Raw genomic sequence first — 21171 nt, 5'->3', positions numbered from 1 at the left:
TGGGGCATATAGGGTGTAAAAAGGCTCAAAGGAGCGACTGTGGGGAATGAGACAGAAAACAGGCTTGAAGGACAGTCTGGAGGGATGGGGTGCAGCAGCTGCCCCCATACAGTTTGATCTCAGAGCAAGGCCACAGACCATGTATGAACCAAAAAGAGGAGATGTGAGATTCCACAGGCAGGTACAGAAAAATGGTAAGAGGAAGAGGCAAGGACATAAAGACTCTTGGTAAGACAGGAGTTAAAGTGATCTGTCCCATGGTTTTTAATTCATTTGGAAATAAAACCAGAAAAGGCCAACAGGCTGGGTGGAAGGAAAGGGAGGAGGGTTAAGGGAAGGGCTCATTTTTTTTTTTTTAAGATTTTATTTATTTATTTGACAGAGAGACAGCGAGAGAAGGAACATAAGCAGGGGGAGGGAGTGGGAGAGGGAGAAGCAGGCTTCCCGCTGAGCAGGGAGCCCGACACAGGGCTCGATCCCAGGACCCTGGGATCATGACCTGAGCCGAAGGCAGACGCTTAACGACTGAGCCACCCAGGAGCCCCAAGGGCTCTTGGTGGGGCTGAAGGCGGGCAGGAGGGCTGGCAGGACTGCTCTGGGGAGTTGAAGCAGCAGGCGGTAAAGGGCTAGAATAGTCGTCATGTTTGAGGGCCTCTGAGAATCAGACACCTCAGTCACCAGAGTTGACCACATGACCTCAATTCAGGTACCCAAGTCTAGAGGAATGAACAGGAAGTAGGGGTAACTGCCAGACATCAGGGGCACCAGCAGAGTAGAAGAGAACAGACTGGGAAGACAAGTTACTGGTGAAGAGCAGAAAAGAGCACAAGAATCTGAGTGACATATCAAACAGAGGGTGTGACACCCTTGGTGATGACGAGGACACGGTGTGGCAGAGGTCATTAGGGTCCACCATGGCAGCACTTAGCAGCTCACCTGGACTGCTGAGGCATTCACATCAAACTTGCGGAAGATGGCGAAGGCCTCCTCATACAGTGCGCTGCTGACGGCGATGTTTGCAATGTCTGGGGCATCGTAGTTGTCCAGGCGGCTGATGTAGTCCATGACCCGCGTGCGGTCCGCCTTGATGGCGGTCAGGATCAGCAGATTCTGGAGATTCCTTAGGAGAGGCAGTGGTCAGCACGGTGTCACAGGAATGAAAGCTGTACACAACACTCTTTGGCAGGTTGACCAGCCCAAGATTCCCAATTTTAAAGTATTTAAAACACACACCTACAACTGATGAATAGATACAACAGAATATTTATGAAGTCTATGTGGTCCGAAGTCTTGAGAAAGCACCAGGTAGGAGAAATCAGAAAGCCACCAATCACTGGAGGGCTGCTACAGCTTCTCCAGGAGCTGCCTCCGCTCCCACTTCACAGGTATCTATTTTCCTGAACTGTGCCTCTATCAGCTCTTTGTGGTTCTTTATAGCTCTACCATATAAATTGTATATTCAGGGGCACCTGGGTGGCTCAGTCAGCTGAGTGTCTGCCTTCAGCTCAGGTCATGATGGGTCCTGGGATCGAGCCCTGCATCGGGCTCCCTGCTCAGTGGGGAGTCTGCTTCTCCTTCTCCCGCTCCCCCTTCTTGTGCTCTCACTCTCTGTCAAATAAATAAAGTCTTAAAAATTTGTGTATCTAAGCAATATAGATAGTTTTGTATGTGTCTGAACTTTCCTTTTCTTTAATCATACCAGATGCATTCCTTATAAAATGTTTTCTTTTGTCTTATTCAAAGATATGGGGGGAAATCAAGGTAATGTACCATATTAAGAATTTAAAAGAGAAAAACATGTTCATCATATTGTTGATTCAGAAAAAGCATCTGACAGAATCCAACACACATTAATGATAAAGACTCTGAGCAAACTAGAAGTAGAAGGGAACTTCTTCAATCTGATGAAGGCTATCTACAAAATATCCACAGCTCTCCATGGTGAGAGACTGAATGCTTCCCCCCAGGATCAGGAACAAGACAATGTCTTCTTTCCGCACTTTAATTCAATATTCTACTGGCAGTTAGGCAAGAAAAATAAATAAAAAGCATTTAGATTAGAAAGGAAGAAATAAAACTGTCACTATTTGCAGGCAAAATGACTGAAAGAAAATTCCAAGGAACCTTTGAAAAAATATCCTAGGATAAATAAGTAAGCTTAGCAAGGTATCACGATACAAGGTTAACCACTGTTGTAGTTCTGTATCCTAGAAATGTACAATTATAGACAAAAAAAAACCTCCTCTATCCATTTACAATAGCTCTCAAAACATGAATATTTAGGTATAAATCTAGTAAGGCATGTACATGATCTACATGCTGAAACACATAAAATGCTGATGAGAAAAATTAATGATCTAAACAAATGGAGAGACATATTGAATTTATATACTCAACATAGGAAAGATGCCAACTGTCCCCAAATTGGTCTATAGATCTCATGCAATTCCAATCAAAATTCCAGAAGGTTTCCCTGTTGAAACAGACAAAGCTGATTCTAAATTCCGAACAAGAATAAAGTTGGAGGAATCATACTACCTGGCCAAGTGACTTTTGGCAAAGACGCAAAAGGAATTCAATGCAGAACGAACCCAACAAATAACGCTGGAATGACTGGACATCCACATGCAAAAAAATGAACCTCAACCTAAACTTCATACGTTGTTGGACACTGGACCACACGTCTAAATGTAAAGTGTAAAACTATAAGACTTTTAGAGGGAATTCAGAGAGAATCTTTGACCTCGGATTAGGAATAGAGTTCTTAACACCAAAACACAATCCACAAGAGAAAATTTTGACTTGGACTTGACCCAATGAAAACTTTTTTTAAAAAAAGATTTATTTATTTGACAGAGAGAGAGAGAGACAGCCAGCGAGAGAGGGAACACAAGCAGGGGGAGTGGGAGAGGAAGAAGCAGGCTCCCAGCGGAAGAGCCTGATGCGGGGCTCGAACCCAGAACGCTGGGATCACTCACGCCCTGGGACAAAGGCAGACCCTCAGTCGTTACTGAGCCACCCAGGCGCCCCTCCAATGAAAACTTTTGATATTCAAATGATACTGTTAGGAGAATAAAAAGACAAGCTCCACACTGGGAAAAAATATTTGCAAATCCCATATAAAACAAAGGACTTGTATCCAGACTGTATAAAGAACACTCAAACCTCAACAGTGAAAAACCAAATAACCCAATTAAAAAAGAAGCAAAAGATTTAGAGAGACTCTACAACCAAAAGGATATATGGAGACTCTACAACCAAAAGATTTAGAGAGACTCTACAACCAAAAGGATATATGGAGCACAGGAAAAGCTGTTTAACATCATTAGCCATTAGAGAAGTGCAAATTAAAACTACAATGACATGCCGCTATATGTTTATTAGAATAGCTAAAATAAAAAATACTGATAATACCATGGAATTCTCACACATTGTTGGTGGGAAATGGTACAGTCACTCTGTACCTACTCTGTATCAAAAGGGTACAGCCACCCTGGAAAACAATAGTTTGGCAGCTTCTTTTTTTTTTTTTTTTTTTAAAGATTTTATTTATTTATTCAACAGAGACAGAGAGACAGCCAGCGAGAGAGGGAACACAAGCAGGGGGAGTGGGAGAGGAAGAAGCAGGCTCATAGCGGAGGAGCCTGATGTGGGGCTCGATCCCACAACGCCGGGATCACGCCCTGAGCCGAAGGCAGACGCTCAACCGCTGTGCCACCCAGGCGCCCCAAGTTTGGCAGCTTCTTAAACAGTTAAACATACATATACCATATGGCTCAGCAATTGCTAGATGTGTTCAAACAAAAATCTGGACACATTTATAGCAGCTGTATTCATAGTAACCCCAAACTGAAAACAATCCAAATGTCCTTCAATGAGCAAGTGGATAAGCAAACTGTTGTACATTCATGCCACAGAACACTCTTCAGCAATAAAAGAGAACTACTGATGCACACAACTGGATGAATCCCAAAGGCATTATGCTGTGTGAAAGAAGCCAAGTCTCAGAAGATTGCATACTATGTGATTCCGTTTACATGATATTCTTGAAAAGGCAAAACTGGATTAATGGTGATGAATCACAGATGGGTGATTGTCAGGGGTACAGTGATATAACTGTAAAGGGCAGCTCACATGAGGCAGTTTCATAGTGAGGGAACTGTTCTGTATGCTGACTGTAGTGGTTACGTATGTGAATCTAGGCATGTGTTGAAATTCCTAGTATCGTACGTCCCCCACAAAAGACCAATTTAACCGTGTAATAGTTAAAAAGAAGGGGAAAAAACTTAAAAAATTAGGCCCAAGATTCACCATGCTGTTGTATAGCATTCACTTCCACGGTGACATGGTACTCCACTGTACGACAGTACCACAGCCCTTTTACCGATGGGTATCTGGATTGCTCTCAGATCTTTGCTATTGGAAATTGTGCTGCCTTGTGCATTCTTGCACATGTCTCCTGATACACGTGAGCCAAGAACCAGGAATGGAAACATCTTCTAACATGCACTGCTTCCCAAGAGGAACGCACATTCCCAACAGGGCACGTAAGAGGCCCAGGTGCTCGACATTCAAGGCTGATGAGGAGAGCTAGATCCCCACTGCTCTGCAGGAGGAAAGGGATGGTGCACAGTGGCCGGACTGTGCTTGCTTGATGGCTGATGACACTGCATTCCTGCCTTACACTTGCAGGCTGTCTCTCCTCTTGCTGAAGGATCACTCAAGTGCTTTGCTGAGTTTTCTATCAGGTTGTTTGAGTTTTTCTTTCATTATATGTTCTCCATGCTGGTTTTTTGTTGGTTTTATATGTTGCAAATGTCATCTGTTTGTAGCTTCCCCTTTTCTCATCTTATTATGATAAAGTTCTTAAGTTTAACATAGTCCTTTTTACTAGTTTTTCAAATGGTTTATATTATTTTTGCAACTGGCTTATGTGTTCATTAGGCCACAAATATATTCTTCATTTAAACATAAACTCTAAAAACATTATATTTTTGACTTTATATTTAAATCTTTACAGTGTGTGGCACAGAGATCCAATTTTAATTTTACCCATATAGATAATCATTTGTCCCAACGTCATTTTACTGAAAAGTCTTTTATTTCCATCTGCATAACCAGCTCTGTCATAAATGTTTTACATATGTGTGGGTTTATTTTAGGGTTCTTTGCTCTACTATTATTGTCCATTTCTCTATTCCTTGCCCAAGCCATAATGTCTTAAATTTTATAATAATTCTAGATCAGAGTTAAGTACCTTGCCATCCCAAAACCTACTCTCACCTCTTGAGTGATTTATTATTTGTGTTAGCAATCTTGACTATTCCTGGCCTTTTATCTTTCTGATTTAAAACTTAAAATCTCCCTGTCAAGTTTCATAAGTAAACAAATGGAGAGTTTTACTGGTATTGCAGTAAATTTGAGTGATGTGGGTAAAACTGACATCTTTTTTTTTTTAAGATTCTATTTATTTATGAGAGAGAGAGCGAGCGAGCATGCGTGCACAAGCAGGGGGAGCCGCAGATGGGAGAAGCAAGCACCGCCACGAGCAGGGAGCCTGACATGGGCTCGATCCCAGGACCCTGGGATCACGACCTGAGCTAAAGGCGGACGCTTAACCTGAGCTAAAGGCGGAGTTTACTTAAATATTCAGCCACCCAGGTGCCTATGTCTTTCAATGTGATGTGATCATTCATGAAATTACATCAAGCTGTATATCATGGTTGAGTGGATAGGACTATAGCAGTTCGCTTTTTCAGCTGTCTCCTGATTTGTTTTTTTCTTTAAGAACCATGTCTACTCGTTGAATATATGTAAATTCATTCCAGGAAGCTTATAATTCACATTAACTGTCAACAGTTATAATGTTTTTATTTACTTCAAAAATATATTTACTGTCTTCTTTATGTATCCTTTTTAATACTCTATTTTTAAAAAATATTTTATTTATTTATTTGACAGAGAGACAGACAGCCAGCGAGAGAGGGAACACAACCAGGGGGAGTGGGAGAGGAAGAAACAGACTCCCAGCAGAGCAGGGAGCCTGAAGTGGGGCTCGATCCCAGGATCCTGGGATCACGTCCTGAGCCGAAGGCAGATACTTAACAACTGAGCCACCCAGGCGCCCCTAATACTCTCATTTTTAAGCTAACTGTTCTATCAATTACTGGAGAGGTATATATTAAGATCTCCCAATATGGGGGGCGCCTGGGTAGCGCAGTCGTTAAGCGTCTGCCTTCGGCTCAGGGCGTGATCCCGGCGTTCCGGGATCGAGTCCCACATCGGGCTCCTCCGCTGGGAGCCTGCTTCTTCCTCTCCCACTCCCCTGCTGTGTTCCCTCTCTCGCTGGCTGTCTCTCTGTCACATAAATAAAACATATTAAAAAAAAAAAAAAGATCTCCCAATATGGTGAATTTGCCTGTGTCTTCTTGCAGTTTTGAAACTATATTATTAGATATACACAAGTTCAGAATTATCTTCCTGGTGAGCTGAATATTTCATCATTATATACAGTACTCCCCCTTATCTGCAGGTAATACATTCCAAGACCCCAACTGGGGTTTGAAACCACAGACAGCTCCAAACCCTAAATTTTTTTTCCTGTATATACACACCTATGATAAACTTTATTTTATTAATCAGCCACAGTAAGAGATTAACAGTAACTAATGATAACATAGAACAATTACAACAATATATTATAAATAAAACTTATGTGAATGTGGTTTCTCACTCTCAAAATATCTTATTGTACCACACTCACCCTTCCTGTGATGACGTGTGATGCTAAAATGCCCATATGATGAGAAGAAGTGAGGTGAATGATGTAGGCATTGAGACATAGTGTTAGGCTACAAGTGACCTTCTGACACATTGTCTGCTTTCAGACAGACCATAGTTAACCATGACAACGGAAACCACAAGATGTGAAATCATGGATAAGCAGGGGCTACTGTACTAGCCCTTTTTACTTCAATAACTTTTTTTTTAAAGATTTTATTTATTTATTTGTCAGAGAGAGAGAGTGAGCATGTGCGCGCACAAGCAGGGGGAGCGGTAGGTAGATGGAGAAGCAGGCTCCCTACTGAGCAGGAGCTGTTGCGGGACTCGATCCCAGGACCCTGGGATCATGACCTGAGCCGAAGCCAGACACTTAACTGACTGAGCCACCCAGGCATCCCTCAATAATGGTTTTTACCTCAAAGTCTATTTTGTATGATACAAATATAGACCATATAATATATATAAAAACATACAATGTCATATTAACATATAATATCAATATAATACCAGCATTTTTAGCTTTACATTTGCCTAACTTTTAAAAATTCTTTTATTTCCAACTTCTCATTAATCTTACGTTAATACACTCTGAAGGCATATCATCCCATATCCTTTGGCTTCTACTGAGGCTGCTGAAAAGTCTGCTGTCAGTCTAATTTACATTCGTTATAGGTAATCTTTCTTCTTTCTGAGTGCTTAAAAAATTTTTTCTGAAGTTTCATAGTTTTGCTATAATGTGTGTAAAGTGGTTTTAAATGAATCCTTCTTGGCATTTGCTGGGCTTCCTGAATTTGAGAACTAGAATACTGTCAGTTCTGTTAAAATCTCCATCATTTTCCCTCCAAATAGTGTCTCATTCCCTGCTCTCTCTGAGGCTCTGATTAGGTCTCCCTTCAACCTGTATAGATCTTAAACTTTTTCACATTTTCCACCTGTCTTGGCTACAATCTTGCCATTTCTTCACATGTATCTTTCAATTCTTATTCTCTAATGCCCCTAAACCCATCTGGAGTTTACTTTAAATCCAATTATATATATATATACACTAATTTTTTATTTATCGGTTATTTGGTATTTTAAAAAATCTGCTTGAGGGGCGCCTGGATGACTCAGTTGGTTAAGCATCTGACTTTGGCTGAGGTCATGTTTTCAGGGTCCTGGGATTCAGCCCCATGCTGGGCTCCCCACTCAGTGGGGAGTCTGCTTGTCCCTCTCCCTTCCCCTCTGCCCCTTGCTTATGCTCTCTCGGTCTCTTTCTCAAATACATAAAATCTTTAAAAAAAAATCTGCTTGATCTTTTTTTGGGTATTTAAACATATTACATGTAATTTTATATTTCATGCCTGATAATTCCAATACCCACAGTCCCTCCAGGCAGATCTGAGTCTACTCTGTTATACTGCAGGCTCTTATTAATGGAGCCTTGTTTCCTTATGCATTTTTTTTTAAAGATTTTATTCATTCGAGAGAGAGAGAGCACACGAGCAAGGGGAGAGGCAGAGGGAGGGGGAGAAGCAGGCTCCCCACTGAGCCAGCTGGCAGCCTGATGTGGGGCTCAATCCCAAGACCTAGAGATCATCACCTGAGTCGAAAGCAGATGCCTAATCATCTGAGCCACCCAGGTGCCCCTCCTTATGCATTTTGTCAATGTTTTTACTACGAGATCATTATTTCTTGAAATGTTATGTCAGAATTCTCTAAACCCTTGCTAGAGGGTAGGCTCTTAAGATTTGTGTTTGTCTTTGGCAGAGATCTGAAGGCACTACCTGATAGCAATCATTTCAAAATTAAATTCCTCACTTGAGGATTTTTAATCCCATGCCAGTTCACATGAATTTGTACTAAAACCTGTTAGAGGGCCAGCCTCTCAGGGTCAGTTTTGTCCTCATAATCTAGCACCACGGTTCCAAAGAGCTCTTTTTTGTTTTGTTTTGGCCAGTCTCTCAGCAAAGGGCTAGGCAATACTGGTATAGTTTATCCTTGCACTGAGGAGGGGCGTCATTGTACACGTCATACCTGTTGTAGGCCCTTGGGTCTTATCTCCTGTCCTCTGTGTCCTATAGGGACACATAGCTCAGGTTCAAAGAATTTGCAAAAGTCACTAGCTCATGGATTCATTTTAAAGGATCATTTATATACTTCATCCTACATCTTCAGTATTTCTAGTAACAGGATCTGTGTAAGTATATAGGGATCTCGTCTGCCAGACTGCTAACTCAGGCTATTTTCACCTGCACAGAAAACTGTCTGGTGAAGCAGTTGGTCACAGAAAGAAGGGCAAGAACTGAAGGTCCCCCTGCATGTGTGAGAAAAAACAGTGTCCAAGGAGTCAGCACACAGAGTCAGAACCACCTTTAAGTGTCTCTCTGTGGGAAATACTAACAGGCTAGTTATCTATCAAAGGAGGTTAGCCAGAAAACAAGACAGAATATCCTACCCACCTCAGGTACCTTAACTCTGGCATCCTGTAATCAATGAGGGCATAGGATTCAATTAAAATGTAATTTCACATTCCATAATTTACCATTTAGCATTTCTTAGTTTAAAAACAAACACATCCAGGGCTCCTGGGTGGCACAGCGGTTAAGCGTCTGCCTTCGGCTCAGGGCGTGATCCCGGCGTTATGGGATCGAGCCCCACATCAGGCTCCTCTGCTATGAGCCTGCTTCTTCCTCTCCCACTCCCCCTGCTTGTGTTCCCTCTCTCGCTAGCTGTCTCTATCTCTGTCAAATAAATAAATAAAATATTAAAAACAAACAAACAAACAAACAAACACACACATCCACACAAGTACTCTTTAACACAATGCCACAGACCTTAAAAGCCCTTCCGGTCTACAAAATAAACCTTACAATTAAATCTTTACAGCAGGATTTATGATGCAAATACACCGGTCTGTTTGACATAGAATCTCTGATAATGAATTTTAAAGTGGAAATAAATGCTGGGTGCGGCTACACTGAAGCACGCTCTATTATTACTTCAAACTGTCTGCCCATGCTGTTTTTTCTGCATCAAATGTTCTTCCTACCCAAGCTCCTACTCCTCATGCTACTACGTTACATCTCTAGCAAGTCGTCCCTGACACATGCCCAGATTTCGTTTTCTTGACATCTGTTTCCAAGGTTTGTTCACCATGATTTCAAGAATTTAACATGTTTGGGACATAGTAGGCACTAATGAATATTAGGTCTGTGGTTAAAAAAGAACAAGGCAGGGGCGCCTAGGTGGCACAACGGTTAGGCGTCTGCCTTCGGCTCAGGGCGTGATCCCGGCGTTGTGGGATCGAGCCCCACATCAGGCTCTTCCGCTATGAGCCTGCTTCTTCCTCTCCCACTCCCCCTGCTTGTGTTCCCTCTCTCGCTGGCTATCTCTATCTCTGTTGAATAAATAAAATCTTTAAAAAAAAAAAAAAAAGAACAGGGCAGGCCAGAGAAGCAAAAGAGGAAGAACAGATTCCTGGAAAAAGTAGAATTTAGGCTGGTCTAGAAGAGATAGGTAGGACTGAAGATACAGAATGCAGTGAGAAGACACTGGAGAACAGCCAATGAGGCTGGGCAGGTGAGGTAAGACAAAACTGTAATGGAAAGTGAACATCAGGTAGGTGTTTGAATCTGACCGAGTCAGCAGCTACCTTCAGCATACCCTCACCTGTGCTCACTGAAAACCGAGTTATCCAGAACAATCTTCTCCAGCAGCTCAATCAGTTCATTAGGCAGATCAGCTGTCATGAAGGCCTTGACGGTGACTGAGACCTCTTCAGGATCCTGTGTTTCTGACAATGCAGTCTGTACCACCTGGTTTTAAAAATCATTTGAAAGAACCTGGTTAGATAAAGTCAGTTCAAGACTATCTTGGAAGCTAAACAGAAAGGAAGGATTCCTCCATGGCAGTCTGAAATAGAGAAAATAGGAGATTTCTCAAGGCAAAAAGGGAAGGTTGTCTAATGAAGTCAATTTCATAGATTTCTGCCTGCTCTATTTGACAATTAGTTTCTCTCTCACATCAAAAGGGCTGCAGACTCATCTCTGCCCCAACAACCATACTGTAAATTTACTCCAAAGCCAATAACACAGTGCACTTAAACAGCCGGCTGAAATGCATGTTTGCTTTCATCTTTGTTTTTTAAGGTCACTGTTCATAGCAAATATGGCCTCCATTTCTCTAATGAAGACACCACTCTTGTGAAGCTCTTGCTAGCCTAGAGCTCCACAACTGCTCTGGCCCAGCCCACTTCCAGGCACGCAGCTGAGTACACCCCGAGCTCCACAGCCCTCAGAACCATGCCAAGGTGAAAAACTGGCCACGCCTCCCCTCATCCAATTACAGGTGTCTCCCCTACAAGAAAACTCACAAGTGGGGGAAAAGATATTTTTCCAAAGAGTGCACTTCCCAGATAACAGCAGGCTAGAAGGCCAGCATTGTTCTCCTTGCACTTTGTGCCAGGGGCCTTTGGTGACTTCAGGATCTATCAATTTTGCCAAGATTCATCAGGGGTGGGCAATAGCAGCACATTAATGAGAAAGCAAAGAGAGCTCAGAGGAGGTATGACATAGATAATATATAGCTCTTGCCATGAACTTTCACCTGCAAACAGGAGGGGCTGCAAAGGAACTAGAATCAAAGTAAGCCCAGTCCACCTTGCAAGTGGCCACTGTATACTCAATGCACCGTAAGATACAAAAGTTCTTCTGAGGAGTTTATAACAGTCCTAACAGTTATACAAAGGAGTTTGAGGAAAGGGGCTATCACAGGAGACAAGTAACAAAAAGGGTGTATTTAAGGGAAAGGAGAACTGTGACAGCACACAGAATCCGTCTGGAGTAGGAGGTATATTTCTTGCCATCACGACATATGTCCATTCTTGAAAACCTTAGAGCACTTTAAATACACACTAGTTGTTTTAAGAGCAAAAATAAAGTTCCATCATCTATTTGAGTCAACAGGATGCCTAATCAAGGTTACCTCAGGAAGCTGCTTCCTCTAAGTAAACTTTCCATAATGAGCTTCTCCTCCAGACCTAAAAGCAGTCTGCCACCGTCTTGCAGTCCCTCTAATTAGAGGGGCACGGTAGGTGAATGCCCCCCAGGAGGTGGCTATGAATATTCAGTCCCAGCAGACATAATGACTGGATCAGCAGCTTCACACAGACACAGGGAGACCAAGAGGCACCCGCCGGCTTCAGCTCAGTGGAGCATTAAAGTTGCTCATCCCAGTGCCAATGCAACGTGACCTACAAGACATGCCAGGCAGCTGGACCACACCTGGAGAAATATCTGTTGTCTGCAAATTTGGAGATAGATCTCTAGTGGAATCTAAACCTACTCTGTCCCAGGCCCTTTGCTGCTCAATGTCTTTGTCAGGTCTGGATGAATCTTTGGGCAAATCTTGGAGATGGGTAACTCCAAGGCGATATAATGAGATCCAAAATAACACAAGCTTCTAGCCATCTAAAAGTGTTCCATGTATTGCATGGTGCACTGAGTGTTATACGCAACTAATGAATCATCGAACTTTACATAAAAAACCAGGGATGTACTGTATGGTGAATAACATAATAAAAATATTATTATGAAAAAAAATAAAATAGCAGTCAGCTTCCCCTGAAGATTAAAAAAATAAATAAATAAAAGTGTTCCAAAATAAAGTTTATTAAGAAAAAGAATGGCACAGACATGAGGAACAGTGGACAGAAAAGGAGAAGGTGAAATTCAGTAGAGATAGACGTGAAACCCAACAAGTGCACCTAGTGGTTGGTAATGCACACAAAGGAAGGGGGCACTTTAGTTGATCTGCTCAGGGCTGAAGGCCACTTGCTGGACCAGGGTCTTGTTCCCACCTTGATCTCAGCCCATCCCCAAATAGTGTGCCCAGAAGCCTAGGGGAGAGTGGGGATGGTGAAGCACCATCTGCTGCCCACTGAGTGGCTGAGGTCGACACCCATCCGCCAGGCTGCACACTGGAGGAACCCTGGCCTTGGCACTGTGCCCCAGCTCCTAGGAGGCACTGGCGAGTCACAAGAGTGCAAGGGGTTCCTCAACAAAGGCAAATCTAGCTGAGACAACCTTGAGATCCACTTACATTGTGTCACTAGGGGCTGAGCTTAAAAAAAAAAAAAAAAAAAAAAAGGATCCAGCATGCAGGCATGCCATCAGATATTCCTTTTACTGGGGCAGCACATCCCCACTTTGGAGATCAGGGCCAACTCTGTGCCTTTAACCAATAAACAACGCCAGAGAAGATTCATAAGACAGTCTGGTCATGCATCTGAAGATGTGTTAAACATAATAATTCAGCTAGTCACTCTGGCCGCAAGATGATGACAGGGCAAAAGGCATGATGAGAGGCATGCATACACATACTCCCACTTCCATTCCTCACCTGGTCGATCAGCTGTCTCCTGGCTGGGTTGGTCTCCTCAAGGACGTGAGCCCAGAGCTCTGGATCCTTCCTGTGCACCAGGTAGCGGGCCTCACTTTTGAACAGAGAATTCTCGTTGCAAACCTGAAATGAATACACTAGTGTGTGTAACACAGCCAATCAATGGACACTACTTGGGGGACCCACCCCAGTCAGTTCCCCCGTCCCTGACAGTTGTCCAGAGCCCAAGCAAGAAACAGTACTTTGACACAGGATGGCAGCATCCCAAAGGGTGACAATGCACTCCTAAGGGTGACAAATTACCTCAAAATGCAAGTTTCTCAGTTTATAACAACTCAGAATAGGTATGGCTGTGTGGCAGCTCCTCTCCACACATCAACCTAACTGTTGCTTTCTAAACTGGCACTACACAGCAGAACTTTCCGAAATGATGAAAATGTTCTAGCCCCGTGCTCCGGAATGCGGTCTATGAAGGAGGAACTAATTTTTAAATTTTAGCTAACTTAGATAGCCACCATCTCTTAAGTGTTATCAGAATAGCCCAGGACTGGTATAAAACAGCATATACGCTACATCATTTCAAGGCCTATAGACTTTAAAATACGCTCTCATTAATTGAATTTGAGACCCTTTTTTGAGAGTTCTAATACATCTCCCAGAAACCAACTGTCCACTGGAACATTCCAATGTGTGAGGCACTTGCTAAGGCCTAGTGGGAATCAGACTGGCTGAGTACCAGATGCCAGGCACAAGACTAAATGCTGCATGTGTGTCCATGGGCTGCTCACGTGTGCATGGCATGAGGCCAGGAGTAGGCTTGGTCTGGTCTGCCCCGAAATCTCACTGCAGCTTCTCCTTCTGACACAGCAGACCCTAACGAGCACTTTTTTTCTTGTCTCAATTCTGCCTCACTAAAAGGCGATGTCTATCATACATCACCCGGTAGGACAGATGGGTGCAAAGATCCCTGGGTGGTCACTGAACTGAGCTTTAATAAGAAGGTGGTAAGTTCAGCCAAAAGGTGGCTTATGGTATCAAACTAACTGAAGTCCCAACTTCACACAAACTGGCCCCCTAGAGACTGCAAGGCAAGGTGCTATGTAGACCCGGCCTGTCACATGCATGGTCAGTGTACAGAGCTAAAGTAGGATAAGAAACTGGTGCACTGTGTGCTTGACACCCTAACAGATTCCTTCCCCGATTGCTGAGTTCTACCATGTTGTCAGGCACTCTGAGGTGCTTCGGGCAAACAGACCAACTGCCTACAGATCTTACAGTCAAACAAACATCAGGTACCCCCACGTGAGATTTCCGGAGTTTTAGGTCACAAAGTTAAGTATCAAACTATTTGATACTTAAGTAACAAAACATGTAGATCCAAGCCAGGGCAGAGGTAAGCCGACCTGGGGGGGATGGTCCAAGGAGGGGCCAGTAAGAGCTTTGTGGTTGGGAATAGTTGGCAGAGGGCACGTGCAAGAAGCTGCCCTAAGAAGAAGAGCAGGAAGTGCAAGCGCACATAGGACGGAAGCATCCAGGGTGGAGAGGCAAGAGGGGAGGCCGCCAGGCTGGTGAGGGCGGGGTTGTGGTTCACAGAAGACCTCCTGAGTTAGGCCAAAAGGTTCAATTTTGCCCTCAGGACACTAGGTGACACTGAAGACTGGAAGCAGAAGGCTGACAGGTCAGACTGGGGCCAGCCAGGCTTACAGGTACAGTATATACAAACAGGACATAAGCGGGTAGGAAACAAGGCATCTAAATTAAAAGGAAACCAAGCTTATGGAAATGTACCACATGATCTGCAATTGTGGGGCTCAGAGGAAGCCCTCATCAGCCCCCACTGATGAAGCTCTGCCCCGGGAATCCAGAGCAACAGCTGGCAGCTCGGTGTACTTGCTGCCCACCTTGATGAGCTCAAGGTCACACTGGCCCCGCTCATAGGCGACACAGGCCAGATGTGGGTCCCGCTTCTCACAGTAGCGGCCCACCACGCGGCTGTCGTAGTAAGCGTTCTCTCTCAGGAAGCGCTCGGGGCTATTGTTGCTGTCAATGTAGATCTTGGCAAGTGCATTGTGAGTGGCAGGCTCTTCACAGCCTTCGTGGCTCCGGGACTCCAGCCAGGGAAGCAGCAGCTTTAGCCTTTGAAAGAAGGAAAAGCACTGTAAAACAAGTCTCAAAACTAACATCTGAAACCTCCAGGGCAGACCCTGAACTCTGAAGGTTGCTTCTAGAAACAAACAAAAGTCTCACTCCATTAACCTCAGGTTGTTTTAGGGACCAAAACAGACTTGAGCTCCAAACTGATTTCAATTGTTAAGTTTTTCCCAAAGATCTGTAGTACCAATAGCAAACAACTCACTACTAGATCTAAGATTTGTTGCATGAAAAGACCAGCCACAGAGACAGTTAGTCCTGGGGCCTAGAGGCTGACCTAAAAGGGATCTTGGAGAATGAGTCATAGACTTAACAACAAACACTAGAACCCAGGGGCAAGAGAAGATACCAAGCTAGGACCCCTTACCTGTTTCTTTTTTCTACTTCAGCCACCAGCTCATCAGTAGAGAACTGTCCTCTCACCACCATGATTAAGTTTTTAATTACTTCCTCAGAACAATCCACATCAAGCAGCCCTCCAACCACAGCAGGGATCCGGCTAGGGTTGACCTAGAATGGTCAAGGTGGTGATTTCAGTGCTGCAGGCACAGGTCACTGCTACAAGTCCCCCAAGGCCTGGAGAGTGTGGCTGTCTGAAAGAGCTCCTGTGGTGGACAGAATGCGTATTTGAAGCTCCAAGCCCTAATGTGACTGTATTTGAAGATGGGCCTTGAAAGACACAATTATGGTTCATTGAGGTCATAAGGGTGGGGCCCTAATCAGAGAAAAGGCCATATTAAGGCACAGCGAGAAGGTGGCCATCTGTAATCCAAGGACAGTGCCCTCAGAACCAACCCAAGGTGATGGGGTCAGCACCTTGATCTTGGATTTGCAACCTTTAAAAATGTCTATTGCTTAAGCCATGCAGTCTGTGGTATTCTGCTATGGCAGCCCAAGCTATAATACTACCAGTCTCAGACACATTCAGGGGTCAGAGGCAGTCTCTCAGGCATTGACTATTACCACCAATCAAGGCACAAAGGCAGCCGGGTGTCACCTGGAGCCGGCAGTGATGGTCCCAGTAGTACCTTCTGAACGTAGATCTCGATGTACTTCTGCAGGTTGTTGCGGTACAAGTACAGGACGAGGTCATGGACAAAGTCAAACCGATCACACACAATGATGAGGGGAAGCTGGTCTGTGAGCTTGGCCTCCTGGGTATTGGGAAAGCACAGAAACAAGGCAGGCAGTGAAGACCCCACAGAGCCAGACTGCAGGGACCATGAATCAGCACAGAGATGGCACTGCTTCTGTAGAGAGTGGCCCCAAGGAGACCCAGGATGAGACTTTGTTCTAGATATGCTATTGTTCTAAGGTATTTGCTTTTGGGGATATAGTGTTTGCCTTGGGAAACAAGTAACAGAAAGATAATACTATTTGGTTAAAGAAGAAAAAGAACTCTGTTAAATCTGGCAATAACATCGCAAATTGGTCCAAAAGCAAGTATCTTCTGGGTTAAGACAAGCGCTCATTATGTATAAATCTGACCCAGACCCAGCAGCAGAGAGTGTAGGCTACTTTCGAGAACACCTGCCAACAAGGGCTGCCTTTCTGGACAAGCAACCATACTCCATGGAACATCAGCCATCAGTGCAGGAGGCTGCCCCCCCACTCCACAGTCCACTGAAATAATGCCTCCCCTCATTTGGCCATATGTGCATGACACATCTCAGGTGCCCCTGCACCCTTGCAGTTCTGAGTGTGGCCACGTGACCTAGTTTCCTCTAATGGAATGGGAATCGAAATGCCACATGCCACATGTAGCCTCACCCATAAAAACCACCAGTGCCGACTCCTCTGGACTCTTTCCTTCTTCCAGTTGACTGGGAAGGCAACATTCAAGGCGGTATGCTGAAGATGGCAAAGCAGCCACCAGCCTGATCCTTGAAAGATGGTGGGAAAGAAAGCCACCCCACTTAGCTCCACAACCACCCCCGTCTGTGCATGAGGAAGAAAGACCCTTCTTGCTTTTTATGCCCCTAGCACTGAGTAGCTTATTTGCTTCTATAGACTTTCCCAACCTAATTAACAGGGGCACAGTTGGGATGTTGTTGAAACATAACGCAGCAATAAACCAACTCCCTCTACTCACACATCAGATAATTAAGAGTGCGGGGTCAAGGACTGTAAAATGAGCAGTGGCCTCCTCCAAGAACTTCAGGCCACAAAGTAGAGCAGCTAAGGACCCAGGGAACACTGATGGAGAAAAAGCCAGCTTTCTAACTCTTAGGCAGCTGCCTGATAGTTTCCTCAAGGAAGGAGGTGACACCTGGACACACTTACCTTCAGAAAGTTCTTCACCCGTTCTGGGTTGTAGCAATTACTCTCCCGGCATATCCTCTCCACCTCCTTGATCTGCCCCGTCTTACAGGCAGCCTGAATGTACTTCAAGTGCACGTCTGGATCTTGGCTGAAGTTTACAATAGAGCCGAGGAAGTAGAAGAGGCCTACAAAGAGAGATTGTTCCATCTTATGCCCTCATACTATCTACCCGCCTTTTCCATAGTCGTAGTCCACCCACCCTTGGTGGCCCAGCCCACAAAAGCAATGCTCCACTCTCCCAGCTCACACAGCCCACTCACAATTTACAAAATCTATGTGAAGTTCTTCTGCTTTGGCATCTCCCTCAAATAGCTAGTCAGATTTCCATGAAATTTGGGAGGTATATCTGAGATGTTCTGATGTGAAATACTTTGTGTGTGTGTATGTGGAATCCTTCTGGGGCCACAGGCACACCCTAGGAGGTCATCTTCAAGAATAATTAATTCAAACTGAGGTAACCTAAGAGGGCTGTGTGACTGCTACTCTAAAAAGACAAACCAGGAAGAGAGGGAAGCAGAGGCATCAGTGGGAGCCTCCAAACAGTCTGCTCCCTGATATTGAGCTGCTGCCACACATGGAGCCACTGTGGACTGGGGTGCAAGGTGAGTCAGAGAGCACCAATATTCATCAGAGACTGACCACCTCCTGACTCTCACAGGAGCCAGCTAGGAGGTACTGGTGACAAGAACAGATTAGGTTACTCCAGAGAAAACCGCTTTCCCTGAGGAGGTCTTTGGCTGTAACCTGGGGTAAGGAACCAGAACCCTGAAGGCAGACAGTTCCCACCAACCTTACTCTACTGCCATCTCCCCACCCACGTAACCTAATTGCTGCTGCAGCCTTTCCTGCGATGACGTCTTCTGACAAGATGGGCAGCTCTCTGAAGGCAGGTCTTACCTTTACTTCTCCAACATCCCAGCCTCACTAGGCCCAGGACAGTGGCTTAATACCTCGCTGGAGAAATGCTCAGTTTCTATTCCTGACCTAGCCTGACCCAGCAGACCCCACCTGGGAAAGCCATCCCTCCACCAGCACATTCTCGGTGTGATGCCCACAAGAGGGCAGAGGAAGCCAACTTCAGTTAGGCCTGCCAGCCCAACAATCACACACCGCTGAGCCTCCATGGGGCTCTTACTCAGAGGAAGCCAAAGGGGCTGCCCTCTCAGGGCCATGCACTTCAGCGCTACCGGCCAGGTTTTCTGGTGAACACTCAGCAGAATGTGTGACAAAGATGCTCAGTTCCACAGAGGCTCCAGGGAAACGAGGGGGATTCTGAGCATCCCCACCCCAACACCAGCCAACCAATTGCTTCCTTTGCAAATGCCAAAAAAGCTACAAAGCTGGGTAACACACACCAAACAGCAGAAATCTTCTGCCATTGACCAACACATCGGCCTGGCCTGAAGGAAGAGTCTGAGGGTGGGCAGGCTGACACCGACACCTGAGGACGAGGTGCAGTTGGCTAGAGGCTGTGAAATTTACCTTCATAACTCTTGAAGGATTCAAAGAGCTCCACCAGGGACTGTGTGCCCAGTTGCTCGTGGTACTTGGAGGCCACCTGCACACACAGCTGAAGGTTCTGTCTGATGCTGGCAGACAGCAGAGCATGAAGACACGCCAAAGAATCCTCCACTGACAAGGAGCCAAAGAAGCTGACGAGCCACTGGGAAGCAAGAAGAGTTTGTCCACAGCTGAGTAACATCCTAGATGCAGCCAACACTGGCAACATAACTGGATCAATTTTTCCCACTGAATGTGAAAAATATAAAGAATCTTCCCTTAAAGGGACTGAAAAGCAACTGTCTCTTGTGGTAAAAAGTGGAAGTCAGGAGTTAACTTCAGACACTAACCTCAACTATTCATCAAGCTGTCACAGAACCTGCAACACCTCACAGTTGATACAAAACCCTATTCTGTAAATGGAATGCAATACCAATTAGCTTCTACTAATGGTTTATACAACCCTGCTAGAGCTGTCGATGTTAACAGGTTCTCTCTTTTGGGCTAAATCAAAGGTAGACAATGGAAAGAAAGAGGTAATGTGAGCCTAGTTGAGTGGGTGAGCAAGTGGAGCTTGTGTGTGGGCTGAATGAGAATTGTGTGTAGCAGTGACGAGGCTCAGGCCACACTCCCACAACCACAGACACAGGGAAACTTTGGGAGCATGTGAACCTAATGACAAGTGGGTGTCATCCACAACAGGAGTGCCCCAAAGGTTCGCCATACCTCGGGATTGAGGAGGTGAGTGTGGACCACAGCCCTCTTGATGTCGTAGAGGTCAGTGTAGTGCTCCAGTGCACGCTGCAGGAGGCCTGCCTTTTCACAGAGCTGGGCAATGTGTGCCCGATCATAATGAGTAAACATCTGATTTCCAAGAATGGCATCTGCAACCTATGAAATGGTGAGGTCAGGAAGAAAGCTTGAACTGTGGCAATAACTTTTTAGGCTTAGCTGCTCAAATGACCCCCCCTCCCCAGGGCACAGCTCCAGAGAGTACTCACAGGAGAGAGGGGCTTTACCAGATCCAGGTCCTTGCCTGCCTCCAAGCAGAGCCCTAGCCAACCTTCCCCAAGTCACCTGAGGCTCTTCAAACAAGGTTCTGTCCTCCTAGAGTGCAGAGTCGGGTATGTATAAAAGGCTGACGCTCTGCCCTAAAGCATGCTACTGGGATAAAGCCAGGCTACTGTTGTGGCTTCTCAGCCATCATATTTGGACAGTTTTCTATGGCAAGTCAAGGTCAATGTGAGGGCATGAGTCTATGAAGACTTCCTTCTTTAATGAGCTCAATCCTTAGACTGGCAACAGTTACAATTAGACCTGGAAGTAACAAATCCTACTGGTATTCTCTAAACTTCTCAATTTGGTTAAAGGCAGAATTAGGTGTGTGTGTGTTTTTTGCGGGGGGTATGTTTGAAAAACAATTAACACTCCTGGAAAGAATTCTGATGAGGCTTAATATCATCTTTAAATAAGCAACCTCTGGACTAAGAATGAGTGAGTCAACAAGCAACCTTGCTGCCTTGTTAAATGATCTGATCCTCAGTATCTATTAGTGAGTCTTGATGAGACATGCTCCTGGGTGTCACCCAGCACACTCTTTCCCATTCCTTCCAGGATATGGAGCACCAACCAAGTATACAGTGACCACAGACCTAGTCTAATCTCATGCTGCTCCAGGGTAATGCACACTCTGGGGTCCCTAGAGAGGAAATAATCCAAACAAAGTGCTGAGAGCAGAGTTTTGTAATATCTGGAACTTATCTGATGCTCCCCACCCTGTTTTCTTCAGAACTCACTGCTCCTTACTATTCTCTTTTTTTAAAAAAAGTTTCCCCCTTATTATAGCAAAACTGTCATTTAAAAAACTCAGATGAGCCAAGAAAGAAAATATCATCCAGACTCTGACATCCAGAGAAGACTGCCCCAATGTTTCGGGTGTTGTGCCCAGCTGTGCCCCCATCAAGGCTGCCCCTCTTTTGGGTTTGGGCTCTTCTTAGGGTCTATCTGCTCAGTTCCTGAGTGGTGTTTAGTTTC

General features: G+C 44.8%; 1 protein-coding gene across 4 annotated transcripts in view; it reads right to left on the bottom strand.

Annotated features, from left to right (window-relative positions):
* The window catches only part of CLTCL1 (clathrin heavy chain like 1), a 94300-nt gene that overhangs the window by 24110 nt on the left and 49019 nt on the right, over positions 1 to 21171 (bottom strand). For all 4 annotated transcript variants that reach the window (XM_034642842.1, XM_034642841.1, XM_034642839.1 and 1 more), the window contains 9 exons: positions 19864 to 20028; positions 19120 to 19300; positions 17599 to 17762; positions 16344 to 16469; positions 15683 to 15825; positions 15066 to 15300; positions 13165 to 13287; positions 10435 to 10580; positions 937 to 1120 (listed from right to left, as the gene is read on the bottom strand). In XM_034642842.1, coding sequence (XP_034498733.1) covers positions 937 to 1120; positions 10435 to 10580; positions 13165 to 13287; positions 15066 to 15300; positions 15683 to 15825; positions 16344 to 16469; positions 17599 to 17762; positions 19120 to 19300; positions 19864 to 20028 — 1467 coding nt within the window. The remainder of the gene's footprint in view (positions 1 to 936; positions 1121 to 10434; positions 10581 to 13164; positions 13288 to 15065; positions 15301 to 15682; positions 15826 to 16343; positions 16470 to 17598; positions 17763 to 19119; positions 19301 to 19863; positions 20029 to 21171) is intronic.

Source organism: Ailuropoda melanoleuca, chromosome 14 (genome assembly GCF_002007445.2).
Source record: "Ailuropoda melanoleuca isolate Jingjing chromosome 14, ASM200744v2, whole genome shotgun sequence".
NCBI classification, from domain to species: Eukaryota; Metazoa; Chordata; class Mammalia; order Carnivora; family Ursidae; genus Ailuropoda; species Ailuropoda melanoleuca.
The sequence above is the reverse complement of the archived record's forward strand: the minus strand, read 5'-3'. Positions and strand labels throughout refer to the sequence as shown.